Below are 20,541 nucleotides of genomic sequence, written 5' to 3' on the forward strand. Positions count from 1 at the left end.
CCGACTCACAGGCCTCTGGACTCGGGGGTCAACAAGGCACTGGCAGTACAGCTGGGACCTGAGGGGATCACATGGCTGAAGGGAGGGAGGCCCCAGGCTGAGGCACCCCAACATGAGGAAAGTGCCTTTCCCAGCAGGTCCCTGTGCACTCACAAGGTGTGGGCACTCACAAGGTCGAGGGACTGCACAGCTCCCATCCCACAGCCCCCGACTGGGAAAGGGTTGTTCCTTTGTGCTGTAGTCACCCTGGGGCACACTGGAGGATGGATGCTGTATGCCACAGGCCTGGTGTAGGCAGAGATTATGAAAGGGAGGCTCACCCCCTTCCCAGTCTGCTGCCTGACATCCTCCCCACCCACGTTTTGATGTAGAGAACTTCGTCCTTAAAGCAGCACGGCCCACTTCAGTGGGAACACTTCTCTACAATATACTAGTGATAATCCTTGCATTGTTTTGGTTCTTTTTATTTAATTTTTTTTCTTTAAAGTCCACTGATCGTCACAAAAACCCAGAAAATGCAACCAAGGAGAAAACAAATGTCCAACAAGGGAGATCTAAGACCCCGGGCGGCTACGGAGGGACATGGCACAGGACTGCTGGGGCACAGGGCAGGCGGGCGGTTAGGTGAGCCGCTGCACGATGACAGCGTTGAGCAGGTTGGCTTCCCGCAGGGTCTGGCTCTCGTCAGCCAGCTCTTTGTTTGGAAAGGTGGTCATGAGCACGAAGCTGGTGGCAGCCATGGCCGGCCGGGCGTCCACGATGAAGAGCCGGATGTCACTGATCCTGGGGCAGAGGGGGCGGGTCAGCAGAGCCTTCCCCACCTGAGCCACAGCCCCAGGCGCCTCCCCGCTCCCCACTGAGCAGCCAGAGCCGTGCTGGGAAGCAGGTGGGAACAGGTCACTGAGCCGTGGAGACCCTCACTGCCGTTCCGCTTCCCTTGCGACGTGACACCTGGCTGTGGTGCCAAGTTCTGCCCACAGATGTTACACCAGTTTCCTGGCCTGGCTCTCCCTCAGGCCAGCCCCGCCTCGCAGTTCTGTCAGGCCATGCTGCCCTCCTGCCCGAGACTCCTCTGCAGGAACCCCAGGACCTTCATCCAAACGCAGGCCCCGAACGATAGCACCTCCTGGGGCAGCTTCCCCCAGCTTCCCTGCCCCCTTGGCACTCCGCCCACTTCTTCCTGCAGAGCCAAGCATGGACGCCACTGGCAGAAAGCAGATGGCCAAGAGGCACTGGCGCCCCTCCATCCACCCCAGCAGCCTGGTTTTATCTGCTCTGCACCTGGGCTGCAGCACAAGCTTACCTTTGAGCACAAAGTCTGGGGGATAGAAAAGCGGGTCCCGATGTAACAACGATGAGAAATACAACTTTCCTCTAGTTCCTAAATGTTTCCTCCCCGCTCCCACTACCATGACTTGAATTCGACCTTGCAAGTCTGGCTAGACCAGAGGAGGTACACTGGTACAGATAGGAACTGAAAATCCAGGGAATCCAGGGCTGATGAGCCCTACAGGACCAGTGGTGTGAGTGGCGAAACAGGGAGGGTAAAGGGAGAATGGGTAGGAAAGAGGGAACCGATTACAAGGAACTATATGTGACCTCCTCCCTGGGGGACAGACAACCGAAAAGTGGGTGAAGGGAGACGTCGGACAGGGCAAGATATGACAAAATACCAATTTATAAACTATCAAGGGCTCATGAGGGGGGAGCGGGGAGGGAGGGGAAAAATGACCTAATGTCGAGGGTTTAAGTGGAGAGAAAATGTTTTGAGAATGATGTACAAATGCGCTTTACACAATTGATGTGTGTATGGATTGCGATAACAGTTGTATGAGCCCCTAATAAAATGTTTAAAAAAAAAAAAAGAAAGAAAAGAAAAGCGGGTCCCACCTCTGCCTGAACCCGCTCCTCTAGCTGGGCACCCAGGGCAACGAGCCCTGACGAGGGGGCAGGGGTAGGACACACAGTACCAGCTGTGCTGAGGCAGCCCCGCCCCCTGCTGGCAGGTACCTGTGGCTGTGGTTAAACTTCTGAACCAGCCGCCCACCGTCGGCCAGGCGGATCTGGATGTTGGTGGTGGGCTCTGCCTCGTCAATGGGGACGGACGAGCTGGCTCTGGCTTCATTTTCCGCCTGCTGGGCCGGAGAGCTGGTGTGCAAGACCTGGGGGGCGGTGCTGGGGACGAGAAGATGGCATGAGGGCTTGGTGGCAAGGAAAGGCACTCAGCCTCAGACCTTCAGAGACCCAGCCCCTGCTTCCGGGAACGCACCGGGCCAGCCGACACCACTGCCTCAGAAGGGGCAAGCGATCCAGAACGCCAAGGGAGGCTCTCAGAGGCAAATGCACCGAGAATACCAACTCCCCACAATTCTCCCCTCCCCGCCCTGTACAGCCTTTCTCTCAGCAGGTGGCTTGGCCTAAACTCGCTGAAAAGAGCCCCCCCCCCCCATCCACACCTCCCCTGTGACTCAGCCAGCACTCACACCACAGCTTCTCTCAGAGCTGCACCCCTAATGAGGGCGAGTCCAGCTGGAAGTGGGCCCCACAAGCCCCAGTAGCTCTAGAGCTCAAGAAGCTTTGGAAATGTCAGAGGTTCTAGCCACGCAGCAGTTCACACAAACCATGCGCTCCCAGGGTCCCCCTCCCCCCCCTTCCTGCTCTACTGGCTTCCCTCCTGCAGAAAGGGGAGTCCATGGGATCTGGCCTTTGGAGCACAGAGTGAAGATAGGCATGACGAAGGGACTAACTCGATCTTCCTAAGACTGAAAAACACGGGCTTGGAGAATTAAGGATGGGGGCACCCCTACAGCAGCCTCACCCTGGGGTACGCGAAAGCCCCACAGGTCTCAGGAGTCCCCTGGGAAGCGTGCAGACAACCTTATCTTTCCCCCTGGGGAACGGCTGGAGAGCTTGAACTGCCAACCTTGTGCTCAGCTGTCCGATGCTCACCCGACAGAACCACCGGGGCTCCCTGAAGCCCACTGGGGGTTGTGACCGTGGGTTTGTGCATGAGCGGGGTGGCTGTTAGGGAGCGCTGCAGTGAGACTGTGGGCAGCCTGGCCCCCAGTGGGTTTTCACAGCTCCATGTGGTTATGTGCTGCTGGTGAGGGAGCGAGTGTACTTGGGTCAGGCCTACCACAAGACAGGGCCTATGACTCCACTCAGCTCAGGGGAGGGGCCCACGAGGAGGAACAGGTAAGCCATCTACACCCACTTTGTACCGGCCTCAGTGACTGGCACCAGCAGCCCCCACCTCTCAGCAGCACAGGGTGGGCGCAGCGCCCACGCCGCCTCTCTATCCTGGGTGGCCGAGCCGTGGCCGAGCTCCACTCTCCACTTCACGTTAGGAGAATAACCGGACACTGAAAGGGTTGCTCAAAAGCTCGCCTGTCCCCAGAGCTGGATCGACTCCCCACTAGGAGCGGTGTGACCCAGCACGCTGTCTCAGCCATGTCACTCCTTTCTGTGCAACGGGGACACGCTCTCCATCACCGCCCTCAGCCCCCACTCGCAGGCAGGGCGGGGGCTCCACTCAGCGCGGCCGTTGTTATTAAGGAGAGCCTGCTGAGCTGGAGAAACACCGCCCACTGTGTGTGGTGTGGCGCAGGCCTGCGGTCTGGTCCCAGTTCTACCACCAAACTGAACAGGTCACGACGATGAACCATGACGATGTTAAGCGAGGGCCCCACGGGGGCCCCTGGAGGAAGCCCTTCCCCAGGCCTCAGTCACAGCCCCAGCTGTGCAGCCAGAGTCCACTGCGGAGTCAGGCCCTCTGCTGTGGGCTCCAGACTTATCCCCCTCCCTGTGGAGGAGGGGTCAGACTTCCCGCTAGAAGAGGAAACGCATGAGTGGGGTCCCAGTGTTGGTTTGAGGTACAGCTGCGTGGCTCAGGTCCCATGTGCTCAGCACTGCCAGGCTCTCCTGCAAGGCCTGGATTTCAGGGCCCCACTGGTAGAAGCCTCGCCCCAAGTTTCCTTGCAACAAGACAGAACTAAATGTGCACAGCACCAGCAGCGTCTCCTGGATGCACAAACCAATGTCCCTGTGGAGAACCTGTGCAGGTGACAGTCCAACTGGTGGGACCCCCACACCCCTCAAGCACCCAGCCTCAGAGCGTGCATCAGAGTGAACAGCACAGGGTATTACAGGCAATGCTGGGGGGCACAGTGCTTAGCGAGCAGCAAACACTCGGCTAGCTGACTGCTCTCGTTCTTCACAGGTGCCCTGGGAGTGTAGTGGGTAATACACTGGTTGGTAATTGCAAGGTCAGCAGTTTGAACCCGCCATTTGGCAGGAGACAGACCACTTTTTGCTCCTACAAAGAATTACAATCTTGGAAACCCAAAGGGCCAGTTCTACTCTGTTCCAAAGGGTCACTGAGCCGGAATCAACTCGATGGTGTGGGCGTTTCCTGGTCTCGGTCTTCAAGGTTCTATCTCACTCGAATTTACCTAAACTCTGCAGCAGAATTCCACAGAAATGCCACCTTCTCTCCCTGGGCTGAAAGTGGAGGTCTCCTGAAAACCCAGCCAGCCAGCCGGTGCTGCCCCGAGGCGCGTGGGGCACCGAGGAGGAGAAACCACCTCGAAGCCACAACGTCCACCAGCCAGATTCGGAGCCAGAGCAAGACGTTCAAGGAGCACTAGTTCCAAACTCCTAACTCCCGAGTCCTTCTTCTCAGAACGTGCCAGAGCCGCCAGCCTGGGGCCAGAGCGGGCACAAGGAGACCGCAGTGGCCTCCCAGTGACACCACACCGGCAGCCCCGGGGAGACTGCACCTCACTCGGCGGACAGACCAGAGTGTGAACCTGGTCCCCTCATTTCCTTGGTACTGGGAACGCACTGGGCCACAAAAGCCACAATCCCGAGGCACCACCACCTCCCTCACCCCACGGCCACTGCAGGAAGCACAGCGAATAGAGCATTCCGGCCAAGCTCACCTCCCGTGTCAGTGATGCACCAAGTCCCACCCCCAATTAGCTACTTAAATCAGATCAACGGAGCCTTCCTGCCCCTGCTGTCAGACCAGCTCCCACCAAGCAAGCAAGCGAGAACCCCGGAGCACCAACCAGGCTTAACCACAGAAAGAACAATCAAAATCTCCATCCGAGGACAGCTGAATCCTGACTTTAGTTTCCCAGACCCCCTCCCCCACCCCATATACCTTTTCTTTTAAGGGAAAGGGGACCAGAAGTGCCAGAATTTTGAGGCCAACACCCTGCTTTGGGCTGATCTCAAGTTTTCTATGGATAAAGTTTTCTTCATCCTCTGCCTCCAGACCACAAAACAATGGAAACGCACCAACGGTGATGGACAGAACCACAAAGCCGCCCGGGAAAGCCCACCCCACCTGGCGGTGTAAAAACTTTTCAGCTGAGCTTTCTAAAACAGCAAGAACTGGAATGGAAGTGGACTGACAACCTATGCGGGGACTTCAAAGAATCTGTGGGGCATGACTCTGTCCTCCGGGCGGTAGGGCAGAGGGCACCTTGGTAGTCATGTTCACCGGACAGCTTGGCTTCCAGGCCTGGCTCCACCACCTGGCAGCCGTGCGCCCAGGACCAGCCCCATCCCATCCCAGAGCCCCAACTCTCACGCTGACAAGGAGGACGGTGCTCTGTGGAGCACTCGGCTCTGAGAGAACACGCCCCGAACCAAGTAAGCCCCCAAGAGAAGGCGACTTAGGACTGGGCTGCCCCAGGGTCTGATGAGAGGTCTGCTCCTCAGAGATAGCAGTGGCTACTAACCAATCAGATGCTCTCAGGGAGCTTGAACAAGAGCAAGAATAGCCATGGGCAGTGGGCTCAAGAGGAGAAGGCAGAAAACGTCACAGGAAGTGACAGTGAGCAGTAGGCAAGGCCACCGCCGAGGAGCCTCAGTCTGCGCAGGGGCAGGCAATACAGGTGCCCTTGAGCTTCCCTGGATTCCGACCCCGCTGTACCAGGCCACCTGGAAATTCCTAGTCCCTTCCCCCCACCATTCAGGTGAGCCAGGTTTGTGTGCACATACATACAGCTCTACCCGCTGTAGCTCACTGGTCCTCACGACGAGTCCGGTGGAGGACAGCTCTTCCTGCCCCCAGTACACAGCTGAGGGCAGAGAGCCTGCAAGCTCTACTCGGGCTCGTTCACCTGAAACTCACCTTCGCTGTCCTCTCCTCCCACCCAAACAGAACCGGAAGTGAGTCACTGCAGCGGCTGGGCCTGCAGGAGACAGACACTGCCCCATACCGGTCTTACCTGCCCAGTTTCTGACCCTCGCCAGTGAAGGCTTTGAAGGCTCCCTTTGGCTTCACAAAGTCCTCATCCCGATGGTCCTCCATGTCCAAGTTCACCTGCCCGCCGTGCGCTAACCTCCGCAGCTCGCCTGGCACCTCTCTGGAGGAAAAGGCAAAGCGGGGTCCACACAGAGCAGTGACCGGGCTGAGGGAGAAGCCGGCTGCCCTGTCTGCTGGTGTGCTCAAGTCACCTCGGAACCCCATCTTCCTTCCACACGGCCCCTTGCCAGTCCCCAAGGCCGGACAAACAGGAGACTAAGATCTGTGAACCTACATCTCAAACAATGGCCTCTTTTGACCCACCTGCCCTCCCTCACGGACATGGGCTCTGGAAGAGAGAGTTTGGCTCACCCTCTGCGGATCGACTCCAGAAACTGGGCATTGGCGGGGTCCTGGTAGCTTCGGAGCTCACCATTGTCCAGGCTGAATCCGCTCTTCCAGAGCTTCAACACCACGTGGACCTGGGACGACAGGCAGGTAAGCAGCTGAAACTCTGCGGGGACCAGCAAGCACACCTCAGGGGGCAGCAGGATGTCACTCGCTGTGATTACTAAGACGCACGCACGCACGCACGCACGCCAGCAAGCCCACCTGCCCACACGCTCCTAAGGAAATCAACCAACTACCAACCAGGTGTTAACCCAAATCAGGAAAGTGACATGGCACAAGTTGAGCACAGGCTGTTTTAAGGAAGCCTGGGTGGGTCTGCATCCTCACTCTGCCCTCACTAGCTAGGTGAGTCTCTCCGACACCAGGCCTTCCCTATCACAGGGCTGTCAGCCGTACGTGGCACGGAACCTGTGTTCAACTCAAGTGCCAGGGCAAGTCGACTCATGGGCTCTTCTGCAATCCTGAAAGATGTCATCCACAATCGCCATTCAGTCATCGCCACCCCCAAGACACAGTCACAGAAAAACAGCTCGCGGCTGACTCAAGGGACACCCAACCCCAAAGCCAAGCCACTGCTGTCTGGTTGTGTTCGGACTCACAGCGACCTTGCAGGTCAGAGTCCCCGGCTGCGACATTTATGGAAGCAGACGGCCTGGCTGCTCCTGCACAGCAGAGGGCGCGTCCTTCCACTTCCGTGGCTGACTTTCATTTTGGAGTGACCTCTCAAATAATTAGATGCCAATTCACAGGCTACATAAAAGCTTGCGGCATATTCAATACTAAATTGCTTAAAACGATCTATAATTACTTATGGGGTAGGGGACATCCCATGTATAGGAGAACTACATGGATAAGAAACCAACTGAAAATGGCTCTTGGGCCTTCTCTGGTGGTGTGAAGACCACATTTTTGGGCCATGCCTATACCACTCAATAGCCCCGTGCCTCATGGGGTGCTACTTTCCTCCTGTCCCTTTCCAAGCCCTCGTCCAGCCAGATGAGAGCGGTCTTTGATCCTCAGGAGTGAGATCCAGGGCACTGTCTCTGCAGGCTTATGGCACACGGCACAACACACCACGACATAGCAGCTGGGTCACAGGACACCCCCCGCCCCCAAGGTAGATGCACACTCACGTCTTGACCCGAGTGCCGCCTCCTTTCTCCTGCCACATATGCAGACTCTTCCTCAGGTGCTGCCCCAAGGCGGTAGCCACCCCCTGCAAATGGCTACAAGAGACAAGTTCACACACATTCCCGAGGCTGCTCCATGCTGGTGGGGCTACTTAGGCGACTGGTTGCGTGGTGCACCTAGAGTGACTGTAAAGGGGGAGACCAGGCCCCTGACCAAACATGTTAAGTTCTGGAGGTGCTCAGGGCTGACCAGGAGGGCCAGTACCATAAAACTGGGGAGGACACTGGGGGCGGGGCCCCTGTCTGACTAAAGGAGACAGCTGCCCCACAGCTCTACTTAACTGTGATGAACAAATTCAAGGGCAGGGTACAAGATTTTAACATTTCTAGTTATATCTTATTTTACAGCAGATGGCTACTAAGTCCATTAAAAAGAGGGAAAAAGCACCGAGTACATTGAGCTGGAGAGGCCACACCAAGGCAGGTGTGCCCAATCTAGCCAGACTCTAGACCCTAACTCTGTGCCCCAGTTCTCGGCGGTCATGTTAAAGGTGAGAGAAACTGCATGGGCATGAACGGCCAAGGAAGCGGATGGGAAACAGAACCAACAGCAGTCATAGCTGGGAGATGCAGGCCCTTCCCACCTCAGGAACCCGGCCCAGGGGGCGGGGACAAGCCGCCCCATGGCTCACTCTCGGTTTACTGCTCTCTCCGGGGCTCTTGGTCACTCGCTCCACAGCCACGGCTCCATGCTCCTTGGCACCTTTAAAGAGATCATCCACCAGCTCGTTGGGACTTTTCTTCCTGGGAGGTCCAACAATCTGCTGTCCACTTCTTTCTGAGCCCCCAGCATAAAACCTGGGCAGAAAACATACCGATAACACCACAGGCCCTTGGAAAACACCAACAGCGCATGGCCCAGGCTTGGGGCGAGGTGCTGGGCACGCCTCTAGGGGGCCTCACTGGTGAGGTGGGGGCAGAGGTGAGGCGGCAGGCAGGTTTAATGCAGTGTGAGCAGTAGCAGAGGGCAGGGGGTGCGCCGGGAGCACTAGGCTGGGGAGGACCGTCAAGGCATCGGAGGAGAGCGGCTGTCTTGGGGCGGAGTTGTGAAGATGAGTTTATCAGATGGAAAGATGAGGGGGGCATTCCAGGCATGCGTGGCAGCATGTCCCCTTGGGAGCGCCGCTCGGAGGCGGATTAACTCGGAGACCAGGCCCTCTCCAGAAGACGGCAATCAGTCACAGTCCGAAGCAGCTGCACTAGGGGCTCTAGGTTAATGGCGTCAGTGGTATGGTTAGTTGAAGTGGCTCGGCTCCAGTCCTGGTGCTGCCACTGTGAGCCCAGGCAATCCTGTGGGCTGCTCTGTACCTCACTTGCCTGGTCTTTGAAATGGGAGGGAAGGACCACATGCCCTACCTACCTGCTCCTTAAGTCAGGGCCGTGAGGTTCAAGTCAGCAGATGTGCATGCAAAAGAACAAGCACAGGGGGATGCACACGTGTCAGGCGGGGCGACGGCACCGCAGGCTCACCCAGCTCGCCTCACCCTGAGAGCACCGAGGAGAGGGTGCTGGAGCAGGAGGGGGACGCTCCGATCTCAAACACAGCCCAAGGACCCCCGCCGGGCTTGGGGTTAAGTCAGCACTTTTTGACCTGCATCTGAAAACTGGCTGCCACCCTATCAGTCCTACTGACAAGCAAGTCAGTACCATGTCTTGAGCGGGGAGAAGTGAGACCCTGGCCCAAACTGCCGCAGCTCCGGAGTCCCTGACGATCCCCAGGGGGTGTGAGGCAAAGCCGCAGACCTTGGCGAGGCCAAGAGCACCAGTGTCACGCCAGCTCTGTGGGCCGAGGGCCATGGCAGCAGCGGGGAAATGGCGAAAGGAAGGTTATCTCATGGAGGATGGGCTTGGGAGAGCAGGCGGTCATTTAGGAACCGGGCACCCAGGGGACACTGCTGCCCTCCCTTCAAGGGGTGCAGAGCCCCAAGTGAACACATCATTCCACACCTTCAGCCTATCTAAAGGCAGGTCGAAGACAGCGGGCAGCTCATTTTGTAGAGGCAAACAGAGAAAAAAGGCATGGAATTTCTCAGTCCACTTCCCAGAGTGACCAGGATGAGCCCACTGCATTGCCACATGGCTATGGTACAGCATTCCTCAGACTGTCCCACAGACTTGGGCCCATCCCTCGGAGGGCCAAAACCACGGCCGTGAAATGAGACGACAGCTAGCTCATTCGAGGGAGATGAAGCTCTGCCCCGTGGGCTGTCAGGGCTGTAACAAAGGAGTTCAGAGCCTTGGCTCAAGAACTAGGGGTCTGTGATCAATCAAGTGCCTTAAAGATCTTCCTATTCGTGCCCTGTGTCTCCATTTCTAGAATCTATATAATCGTCTCAACTGTGAATACACCAGGATGGTCACAGGACAGCAGGTGAGAGGCCAATGTTGGACATTCCAGGGGATGGACTACCATGGGAAGCACTAAAGAATTTTAATGACAAGAAGTGCTTACGATGTGTGACACACACACACACACACACACACACACACACACACACACACACACCCCAACGTTGGACATTCCAGGGGATGGACTACCATGGGAAGCACTGAAGAATTTTAATGACAAGAAGCGCTTACGATGTGTCACACACACACACACACACACACACACACACACACACACACACGATCGGACCTTCACACCACATAAAATGTATCCCAAAGTATAGCTACACACAAGATGGACTAGAAATAGCCCCAATATTAACTGCAGTTACCAAGGGGAAGATGGATGGTTTTTCATCACACTACTTGTATTCGCCACACGACTTCTGTTCTAAAATTCTCACAGATGAAAACCTGCATGTTGTGTGTGTACAGGCATGAGTCTTCTACTTACATGGATGTACTGCTTTTCCAGTTAAAAGAAAAACACAGGAATGAGACACCAGAATATCATTGGTACTTGGTTACCCCTGGGTTATAGAATTATGACTTTTTTTCCTTACTCCTTTATTTCCCTCCTCCCTGTTTTCTCAATATATCCTCATTCGCCTCCTAATTAAGAACACAAACCATCTCAGAGTGCCAGAAAAGGAAAGAGACAGTAACAGGTGGCAGGGACTACCTAATGTCTATGTTACCATAGCTCCTCATCCTCCCCAGTGAGCCCAGTAAACGGTTCCCTTCAATGAAAGCAATGCCCAGGTGGGGTTCTCGGTGCGTTGCACAGTACTGTGGGCTTTCCTGACCAAGCCTTACCTCTGGCCTTCCTCTTCTTCCTCTTCCTCATCTTGGTCATGAATAAGGTCTCTGAAGGATGTCACTCGGTTATCACTGGAGACACACAGAGAGGGGGCAAATGATCACAGCAGGGGTTAGACAGTAATGACCCAATGCCAGTTGCTAACTCGGGCAGACAGGACACTTGTTCTTGGTGGAGCAGGGAGAGGGTGCATGGAGATGGGTGTGTGTGTGTGTGTGTGTGTGTGTTAATCTTTCTAAGCCTATATACAAATGTCTTCCCCACTCCCCTCTTCAAGGCCACATAAGACTGAGAATGAAACAGAATGAAATGAAATAGAAAGAGGCAGAACGGAATCTAGTTCAGGATCTCGTGGAGGGTAGAGGGGGCAGGGTCTGTACTAGCTTAACAACTTACCACTGGGCAGCCACTCCTGTCATGACTTTGTTCCACTGTCTCTGGCACTGGACTGGACGCCAGGTCTGTAATCAGACCCCGCTCCTATCCTTCAGATGCTTATAGCCCAGTAGCACAGATGGACCAGGAGGCCAAGCATGGGATGCCGTCTACCAGGGGCTCGGAACAGTGAAGCACAGGAGGCCGAGGCAGGGTGGGGTAATATTAAGACAGGATTCCCAGAATGCTAAATCCAGGGTGCGGTGTAGCACTGATGAAACACATACCTATACTCTAGTTCTTTAACATTGTCTCCTCTCACTATTACGGTTTTCATTTCTTTTACCTCATTTATTATTTCAGACTGTGTATGTTCATTTGCATATTTAAGATCATTCGATACATAAAAACCAAAATAGCTAACCCTTCAGAAATAGGAAGAGGAGTAAAGGTTCCCTAAGGGAAGGGGTGGGGGGCGGCAGGAAGGGGAGCAGGGAGTTGATAGCATTGGTAACTGTATAACCCCACTCGAGGGGAGTGAACACCGTTGTTTGCATTGTAGGTGAATGGATGTACTGGATGTGCAAGCTATGGCAAAAATAAAAAGGGTTTCTGGGGGGCAGGGAGGGGATAAAGGGGAGCTGATATCAAGGAGTTTAAGAAGAAAGAAAATGTTGAAACTGACTGTGGTAGCAATTGTACAATACTGCTTGGTGTGATTGAACTATGGAATGTTCTATCCGACAGAGCTCCTAATAAAATGATTTTTAAAAAGGCTTCTCAGCAAACACTACCTGGACTGAGCAGGCAGTCAGTCAGGGAGAGAAGGGTGGTGGGCCGCCAGGAGAGGAGGCCAGGAGGGCGCTGTAGGGAAGCCGCAGACAGTAACACGTTAGAGGGAGGCAGGTGGGAGCTGAGGGGTGGTGGCAGTGCTGGAGGAGGAGGTGCCGAGCTCTGGCTGCTGGAGGCTCGCATGTTCTGGGAAAGCAGCAGGATTGTGTGGGTTGGGAGGAAGGTAATGCCTCTTCTTAGGGCACTGTCTTACAAGGCCATCTCGATCTTAAAGCAAACGTGGCTTTCCAAGGCTAATCAGGACATTTTATAGCAGCGAAAGATGACTTCCCTGCGCTTCTCGGGGAGAGAAGCAGCTCCCTGTAATACGGGAAAACCCAATCAAACTCACTGGCACGGAGTCAGTTTCGACTCATAGCCACCCTATAGTCAGGGTAGAACTGCCCGGTGCGTTTCTGAGGTTGTAACTCTTCATGGGAGTAGAAAACCTCCCCTTGCTCACATGGAGCTGCTGGTGGTTTTGAACTGCTGACTTCGTGGTTAGCAGCCCAATCTGTAATGACCTGCCACCAGGGCTCCTTTATACTATGGGACTTTATACCAGTTTAGTGAGGCCAGACAAGAAAGGAACTGTTTACTGGGTAAAAGGCTCCAGCTTAGTCTTAAAGAGTTCTTTCTTTCAAGGAATCAGCTTCTACAACAGACCAGATTGAGGCTCCATCAGCTAGAAATGAGGAGACCAAGTCTGATTGATGTAGCCTGAGTTAGCTGGCAGCCACCTCCTGGGCAACCCTTCATGCTCTGTCTGACGTGGTCCAAGTGAATCCAAGTGAGGAGCTACATACCAGTGCCCCGCGAGGCTGTTTCCACGCACGAGTCTTCCCCAAGGAGCTTGCCATAGATGCTCGGCCTAACCCCAAACCTTACCCACAGATTTAGAAGCAGGCAGGGTGCTCACCATGGGTCCCCGAGTAATGAAAAGCTGGCAATTTGAATGCCTGGGGGTCCACTTCTGACAGCTCAGGGCTTGTCAACCCCTGGGAGCCCCTCTGCTCTGCTTGCACACAGGGTTCACAATTGACTCGCCTGTAATTACCAACTGGGTGCTCACCATTTCAGCCGCCTCTTCCAATGACGGTGGGGTAGCTCGAACCTCGATGGCAAACACCCTTTAGCCCCATTAAAGATCCTCAAATACACAGTGCACACCTGATTGAGCTGAACACCTGCTCTGTGCAATGCAGTCCATTATTTCTATAATAGGGCGCTCCTCACCACAGCCTTTGTGACGGCCACCAAAGGACCAGTGACCTTCATTTTCTGGATGGGTCTGGGCAAGAAGGTGGGGATGATACTGAAAGGCTGACATGATTCAGTGACTGTCAACAGGGCTAACTGTCGCTGCCATCCTGCCACCACTTGTCTGTCAGTGTGTTGCCGTGATGCCGGAGGCTATGCCACGCCAGCAGGGTCCCCACAGCAGACAGGTTTCAGAGGAGCTTCCAGACTAAGAACACGCAACGAAGGATCCGGCTCCCCACGTGAGAGGAAGAGTCGCAGCCACTGCCGCCTGGCTCTCGGTGCGCTGCCGCGTACTAAGGAGTTCGAGACTGTTTGCGAGGCGTGGCACATGGAAGTGCTACTCTGGAGGAGCGTGGCCCTGGTTCAGACTTCCTAAAGTAAGAGCCAGGGAGCAGCGCCCAGAGTTTTAAGGAACCTTCCAGGTAGTTTTTATACACCCGCAAGCGTGAGAACCACTGTGCTGGAGTAAAGAACGGTTAGTCTGATGGACGAGGAGATTACAGGCTTCAAAATACTTCACCTTATGGTTTCCACAAGGAGCCCTGGTGGCATAACTGTTGGGAAGCTAACCACTGAGTCAGCGGCTCGAAACTGGTAGCCGCTCCAAGGAAAATGGCCACGGCTTTCTACTCCTGTAAAGAGTTGAAACTCACAGGGGCACTTCCACCCTGTTTGATAGGGTCGCTGAGTCTGCATTGACTTGATGGCCGCGAGGTTTTTCCTGTTTCTTTTCAGGGTGTCCACAGATTACTGAGACTGACAGTGTCTTTCTGCAGTGACAGGAACGCTAGAGCAGCACTAACACGAACGCCACATGCCCTGGGTGGCTACTACGCATTTGAAGTGTTTTATTTAATCCTAAGTGTCTGTAGTTGCATGAGGCTCGTGGCTCCCATGCTGGAGTGCCCAGTTCCCTGCATGAATTGAAGGAGTCTGGCAAGGAATTCCTACCACTGCTCATTCTTACCCAAAGGCCCATACCCCACAGGCATGACCCTTCTTGCTGGAAGCACACTCACACAGCTGTCACTGAAATTGGCTCTTACCTGGGTGCTGTGCCTCTGGACACTGAACTGGGGGTTGCCTGTGAAATGGTCACAATGTCTTCATCCCCTCCGTCCTCATAAAAGCTCGCCAGGGCGATCTGAAACAGAGAGGTAGCTCCTTGAAACCCTTACCCAGATCTGAAACAGAGAGGTAGAAACCCTTACCCTTACCCAGGCCCCCACTCACATACACCTCCTTAGAACACAACGGGGAACATCCACAAAGATGTGGTCCAGGTTTACAAAGTGGTCAGAGAAATTGAAATCAAGAGGTAACCACGCAGCTATCGCTGGTCTTCAAAGCGCCTGAAGGAAAGTCCAACCACTTTGAGGGAAGATCAGGATTAAAGACGCTCCTCATTTTACTGGCCACTCGATCGCGTGCATTTACTTTTATGCCGGGTTGTTCTGAGCCCTCATCATCCTCACAGAACTCTAAATGATTGGTGTTACTGCAGAAGCCCTGAGAAGTCAACTGTCCAAGGTCACACAGCTGGTAAGGAGTGGAGCCAGGACTCTAGCAGCCTGTGCAGGCCGTCACTCACCCTCTACATGCGAGCCCAGGCCCTGTCAGGCAAGTTGTGTCACAAGCATGCACTCTTGCCTCTTCTGTTGAGAGCCAAGATATGTGGAGCAGTCCAGGCCGCTACTGTCCCTTTCCCTGGGAGGTGTCCTAACCTGTGACACAGACCCCTGTCCCACCCAGCCTGTCTACTGCATGAGATGGCCCTCTAAGGCTTATGCAGTCACGTTCTAGCGTTACACACACAAAAGGAACACAGGAGTCTTTGGTCATGTCACTGTAAGCTCTCTGACTAATCCCACATACACGGCCATGGAGACCATAGCGACCCCCTGCAGGTTTCTGAGACTGTAACTGTTCATGGGAGTAAAAAGCCTAGCCTTTCTCCCTCGGAGCAGAGGCTGGTGGTTTTGAACTGCCGACCGTGTGGATCGCAGCCCGACTTGTAACTACTACACCACCGGGGCTCCTCCCAGCGGCCTTGACTAATCATGTCCTCTTGCACGAAGATCTAAAAGCGCTGGGGTTTAAAGAGATAAGTGCCATGGCTTTGCCCTCAAGGTCATCTGCCTGCTGGAAGGTGTTATGCTGCCAACTTCCTGTCCATGTCCTGAACTGGGGACTCACAGGGCCTACATTGGAGCCCTGGCCCTGCCAGGCCAGTCATGTCACAAGCATGCACCTTGGTCTCCCATCTGGAGAGTAAGGAGCCTGGACTTGACAGCCTGCCAGCTGCAATGTGGTGGGTTTTTGTCTTCCAGGGAGACGCCTCCTTCGGTGAGCCAGTCCAGCACTGGGGGGCTTCCTGCTTTACCTAGCTCTTTTCCAAGTGTGAACCAGTGTAGAATGGGGGAGTCCGAAGACCCACTACTGACTGGCTGTCAGGTCCTTGTCTTTAAGATGGGCCAATCTTTACTTCCCAGTGCTGTGAGGAGGAGATGAACCATCTCACAAAGTACCAGACCCCGGAGAGTGGGAGGGCCGGGGGCCCCCTTCCACTCCTACCTCTTTTCCACTTGGGGGCAGTGGAGGTCTTGGGCAAGTTACTGAGCCTTCCTAAGGCGAGGTTGCAAAATGCAAAGGTGAGATGACATGATCCACGTGAAGGCCTGGAACCTGGTTGGCGTGCTCAAGAAACATTAGTCATCACCATCATCATCACGTCCCTAAGATAAAGAGGCTGGCCGGGAGTGGCGATCCCACTCTTTCTGCAATCAATCATGGGGTGCCTACGGGGTGCAGTTGGAGGCCCCGGGGGATTCAGCAGTGTCCACAATCCCCCAGTTCTTGGAGCTGCTCTGACATCTTCTTCATTAACCTCCCGTTCAGCCCCGGGGCAGTGACACCCGGGAAGGAGGCGGCAGGGGGCGTGGGCCAACTCCCCAGTCCAACTGCTCCCCCCACTGCGGCTCCGCAGCAGAAAGGCAATGCATCGGCCGCCGAGTCCCGAGCGCCGCTCCACCCCGGGAGATGGTCATCAGGGAAGGGCCGGCCTCCGGCCCGGAGCGGCGTGGCGGCCAAGGACCAGGGGGCCCTCTCCACGCGGCCACGCCAGTGCCCAAAGCCTCGCCAGCCCCGCGAGCGGGTTAGGCCGGGGAGACTCCGAGGCCCGCGGGGACAGGTCGACCCCTGGGCCGGCCTGCGCGCCCCCATGCTCGCATCGGGCTGGCGAGACAAACGGCCCCGAGCCCCTGAGGCCGGAGTTCGGGCCGCAGCCCGGCGAGGATGACTGTGCGCTTCGGCCACCGCGGGATGGCCGCGCCCCGCGTCCGCGCCCCCGAGCCCCCCGCCGGCCCGGCGGGGCCCGTCCCGCGGGGCTACCTGCAGGTCCCAGCCGGCCGACTCCAGGTAGAAGCGGGCCCGGTCCTCCTCAGCGCCCGTCACCGCCACGAACTCCCTCAGCGCGTCCTGTCGCTCCGCCATCTTTATGCCGTGCGCTCCCCAAACCGCCCCGGCCGTCGCTGCGCAGCCCCAGCCCCGTCGCCGCGTTCCGCCCGCCGGCCTGTCCGGCCCAGCCGCTCCGAGGCCCCTTCAGGCCCCGCCCCGCGCGGTGCGCCAAGCAAAGCCCTCCGTGCGGAAACAAGGCTCCTTGCGCCCTCTGTCGGCCGCGCTGCGGAACTGCAGCCAAGTGACGCGGCAGGAGGGGAGGGGGGGACCTGGGAGGCTTGTCTAGTTCCCTGTGGGATAAAGGACCCCTCAAGGAGTCAGATTTGGAACTACCCTGTTTCCCCGAAAGTAAGACATCCCCCGAAAATAAGACCTACTTACAGTTTTGCCTCTCGATGAAATATAAGGCACCCCCCGAAAATAAGACCTCCCCAAAAATAAGGTCCCCGGGCGCCACCACGCAGCTCACTGTTGGTGGCAGGGCAGCCGGAGCACACAGGAAGTGTGAGGTCTCTTTTATAAAACAATAAACAATAAATGTGTACCGTATTCTTCTTCATGGAAAAACAAGACAGCCCCTGAAAATAAGACCTAGCGCATCTTTGGGAGCAAAAATTAATATGACACTGTCTTATTTTCGGGGAAACAGGGTACCAAACTACCACCTGGACTCATGAGCTTATTTCATTCTTCCTTCCCTCCCTCCCTCCATCTTTCTGTCTTTCTGTATTCAAACATTAACTGAGTGTATCCAAGCTTGGTGGTTGGAGATAAACAAAATAAAACAGACTCCTAGTGAGCCTATAGGACTGGGTAAAACTGTCCCCGTGAGTTTCCGAGACTGTATATCTTTTCCCCCCAATCTTTATGTTCCTTTATTGGAGCAATATTCCTGACCATTACAGTGATGTATTTACTAAATATAGAGACCCGTGCAGAGAAAGTACATACTATCCATCGGAACAAGTTTTGTGACACTTTGCTGCTTGTAAAGTGTTATACCACTAAAGCTTTGGGTTTGCCCAGGCTGGCCATGAAGTCACTTTTGAAGGTGGGGTCGATGGAGCTACTATATTTTACAGCATTAAAAAAGCTTCTGCAGTAGGTCGCTTCTCTAAAGGTTATAGGCACAATGGTATGGAGTAGACTGAGCAGACTAGACTCCATCCATTTCACCGAGACCCACATAGATGAGTTTCCTTTGATAGCTTTATACGGAAGAGCTGGTACTAGGGACACACACCAAAAACTACTCTAACCTGAGTTTCTCACCACCAACTTGCACTTTCTGAGGACGGCCCTGTCTTCTCTGGCGCACATTACAGTGAGACTGTAACTCTTGATGGGAGTAGACGGCCGTCTTTCTCCCGTGAAGCAGCTGATGGTTTCCTTCCACTGACCTTGCGGTTAGCAGCCCAACCAGTAGCCACTCTGCCACCAGGCTTCCTCATGTTGGGGAGATGGCAACACAGCAGACCAGCCCCTGCCTGCATGTAGCACACATTCCAGGGGAGCAAACAAAGACACAGACCAACATGTCACTCCTCTGTTCAGAGCCCTTCCGTGGCTCCCTGTCATCTCGCTTTGTGTGAAAATTAAGTCCCATAACTCGTAAGGGTTATGGCTTTGCACCAAGAGATCCTGTTTAGTGACGATGGGGCCCTGAGCTCTTTCTCGGTGTGACTGGTAGGGGTGTTTTCGAGGGCTGCCTGTGGCCCACTATGCTGGTGGGTCGGACTGCTTGCACCAAGCCATCCTGACTCCTAGGGGCCCCCTAGCTTCTGGGATTTCAGCTGCAAGGGGCGCCTATTGTTCTTGGAAGGTGCCGGGATGCCCCAGAAACCAAAGAACAACAAAGAAACAAACAACCAAACAAACTCACTGCCCTGGAGTTGACTCCAGGGCATAGGACTCTATCTGCCGCTTTGTAGTTTTAAAAGGCCTCATCTCTCCCCCTCGGGCTGATGATTTTGAAATGCTGACCTTTTGGTTCGCAGCTATGTTGGACCGAGTTGATTAGAGAAACAAATTCATAGACACTTATTGTGGGAAACAAAGATTTCTCCCAAGTTGTCTCCCCCCAATATATGCAAATTTAGCTGCTTGCTACTCAGGGCGAATGACTATACACTTGGAGGTCAACAGAAGTAAGTCAGCGGTTATTCTCCCTAAGGGTTATTAGCCATCTAGAGCAAGCAGTCACCAGTTTATCCCACAACAAGTAGGACCCACTCCCTTCTGATAAGGATAGTAGTTGACTGTTTCCTTGTAGGAGATCCCAGAGAGGTCAAGCCTACCCAAGGGTGACCAAGGTTAGGCTGCCATCATGAATCTAGGGTCCGCCCATCTTGTCACATGTATACCTCTAGTTCCCCCTGCCCTTCCTATGGGCACACCCCTAGCTCATCCCTTCCTGTCACGCTTATGCCTATCGTACATCCCCTTCCTATGATGTGTATGCCTATTGTACTGCCCCTTCCTGTGACATGTGGTTACCTGTAATCACCACCCCCCTAAGTAGTGATAAGCCTTGCTTAGCAATAAAGTTGGCCTGGCTCTCACTCTCGGGGATCTCTCTCCACGAGGACCACCAAGCAGGGCTGAGGTGAGCATGCTACCATGAATTGTGTCTGCCTCCATTACTTCAATCTCTCTTCTATCTCTCATGCTGTCTAGGACTCTATAATCTACTTATTATCGTCGTACAATTGCACCTACCAGACCTGTGATGATTTGTTGGGGGCCCTCCTTTCCCCCACAACTCATAGATGTGTAAGAGAGAGCTTTATATCAAAGAGTAATTATGTATTAAGACCATATCACAGCCCAGTCCAGATCAAGCCCATAAGTCTGATATTAGCCTATGTGCCCAACACCAGCCTATAAATTCCTCTTCAGACTCTCGCAACACATGCAATGAAAAACCATAGGTCAGTGGGTGGGAAGTCTTGTCGATCTAGTGGTGGTGGAAGTATCTCAGCGCTGGCGTGGGTCTCAGCATGGTTGCTCCAGCTCCAGCGCACTGGCTCCATCAGCGTAGCTCCATGTGGCTTGTCAACAGGATACCAAGCTGGGAGAGTGTATGTCCTGCCTCCAGGGAGGAAGAAAGGAATCCCTAGACTCCTCAGGAGAAGGCCATGCCCACACAGAGGCCTCATTGGCTATGACCTGATTGACAGGCTTGACTCCACCCATTGCTCAAGTTGACAGGAGATGATGTCACCGCTATAGCAGCCCAACCCATAACCACTACGCCACCAGGGCTCTTTGCATTTGCCTCAGCGTGTGCATTTGCTGCCCCCTCTGCCTGGGCCACCTTTCCATGCAGGCACTCCTTTCTGCTCCGCGGGTTCTTGGTCTTCCTGCCTCCTGTCACCCTCCCTGGGAGTCTCCTTATGCTTCTCCTTATGCTTCTCCTCTCTTATGCTTCCTTGCGTCTGTTGCTCCTCATGCTTTGGGTCTTAGTTTAGGTGCCCCTCTTTTTTTTTTTTTAAAGTCATTTTATTGGGGGCTCATACAACTCATCACAATCCATACATACATCAACTGTA

General features: G+C 54.7%; 1 protein-coding gene across 2 annotated transcripts; it reads right to left on the reverse strand.

Moving 5' to 3' along the window:
* Positions 1-480: 480 nt before the first annotated feature.
* On the reverse strand, positions 481-17,044 carry NSFL1C (NSFL1 cofactor). Of its 2 annotated transcripts, XM_004697885.2 has the most exons (10): positions 16,925-17,043; positions 14,581-14,678; positions 11,062-11,136; positions 9,218-9,223; positions 8,490-8,655; positions 7,801-7,893; positions 6,629-6,738; positions 6,240-6,377; positions 2,011-2,175; positions 481-783 (listed from the first exon to the last, which is right to left on the reverse strand). In XM_004697885.2, exons 1-10 carry the CDS (start codon positions 17,024-17,026, stop codon positions 621-623), a joined length of 1,116 nt encoding a protein of 371 aa, XP_004697942.1. In that variant the 5' UTR covers positions 17,027-17,043; the 3' UTR covers positions 481-620. The 2 variants fall into 2 exon arrangements, with proteins under 2 accessions (XP_004697942.1, XP_004697941.1); XM_004697884.2 differs by lacking the exon at positions 9,218-9,223 and having other exon boundaries at positions 16,925-17,044.
* Positions 17,045-20,541: the final 3,497 nt, after the last annotated feature.

The sequence above is a fragment of the Echinops telfairi genome, unplaced genomic scaffold, assembly GCF_000313985.2.
Source record: "Echinops telfairi isolate 266 unplaced genomic scaffold, ASM31398v2 ScPeMD7_5592;HRSCAF=6446, whole genome shotgun sequence".
NCBI lineage: Eukaryota > Metazoa > Chordata > Mammalia > Afrosoricida > Tenrecidae > Echinops > Echinops telfairi.

What these genes read in the sequence shown, in the direction of transcription:
- NSFL1C (XM_004697885.2), bottom strand. Translation starts at nt 17,026, where the DNA reads ATGGCGGAGCGACAGGACGCGCTGAGGGAGTTCGTGGCGGTGACGGGC. An exon ending in GGCGGCACTCGGGTCAAGAC is followed by an intron (nt 6,739 to 7,800) that starts GTGAGTGTGCAT and finishes CTGTCGTCCCAG; the next exon opens with GTCCACGTGGTGTTGAAGCT. An exon ending in AAGTTTAACCACAGCCACAG is followed by an intron (nt 784 to 2,010) that starts GTACCTGCCAGC and finishes CCTCTGCCCCAG; the next exon opens with GATCAGTGACATCCGGCTCT.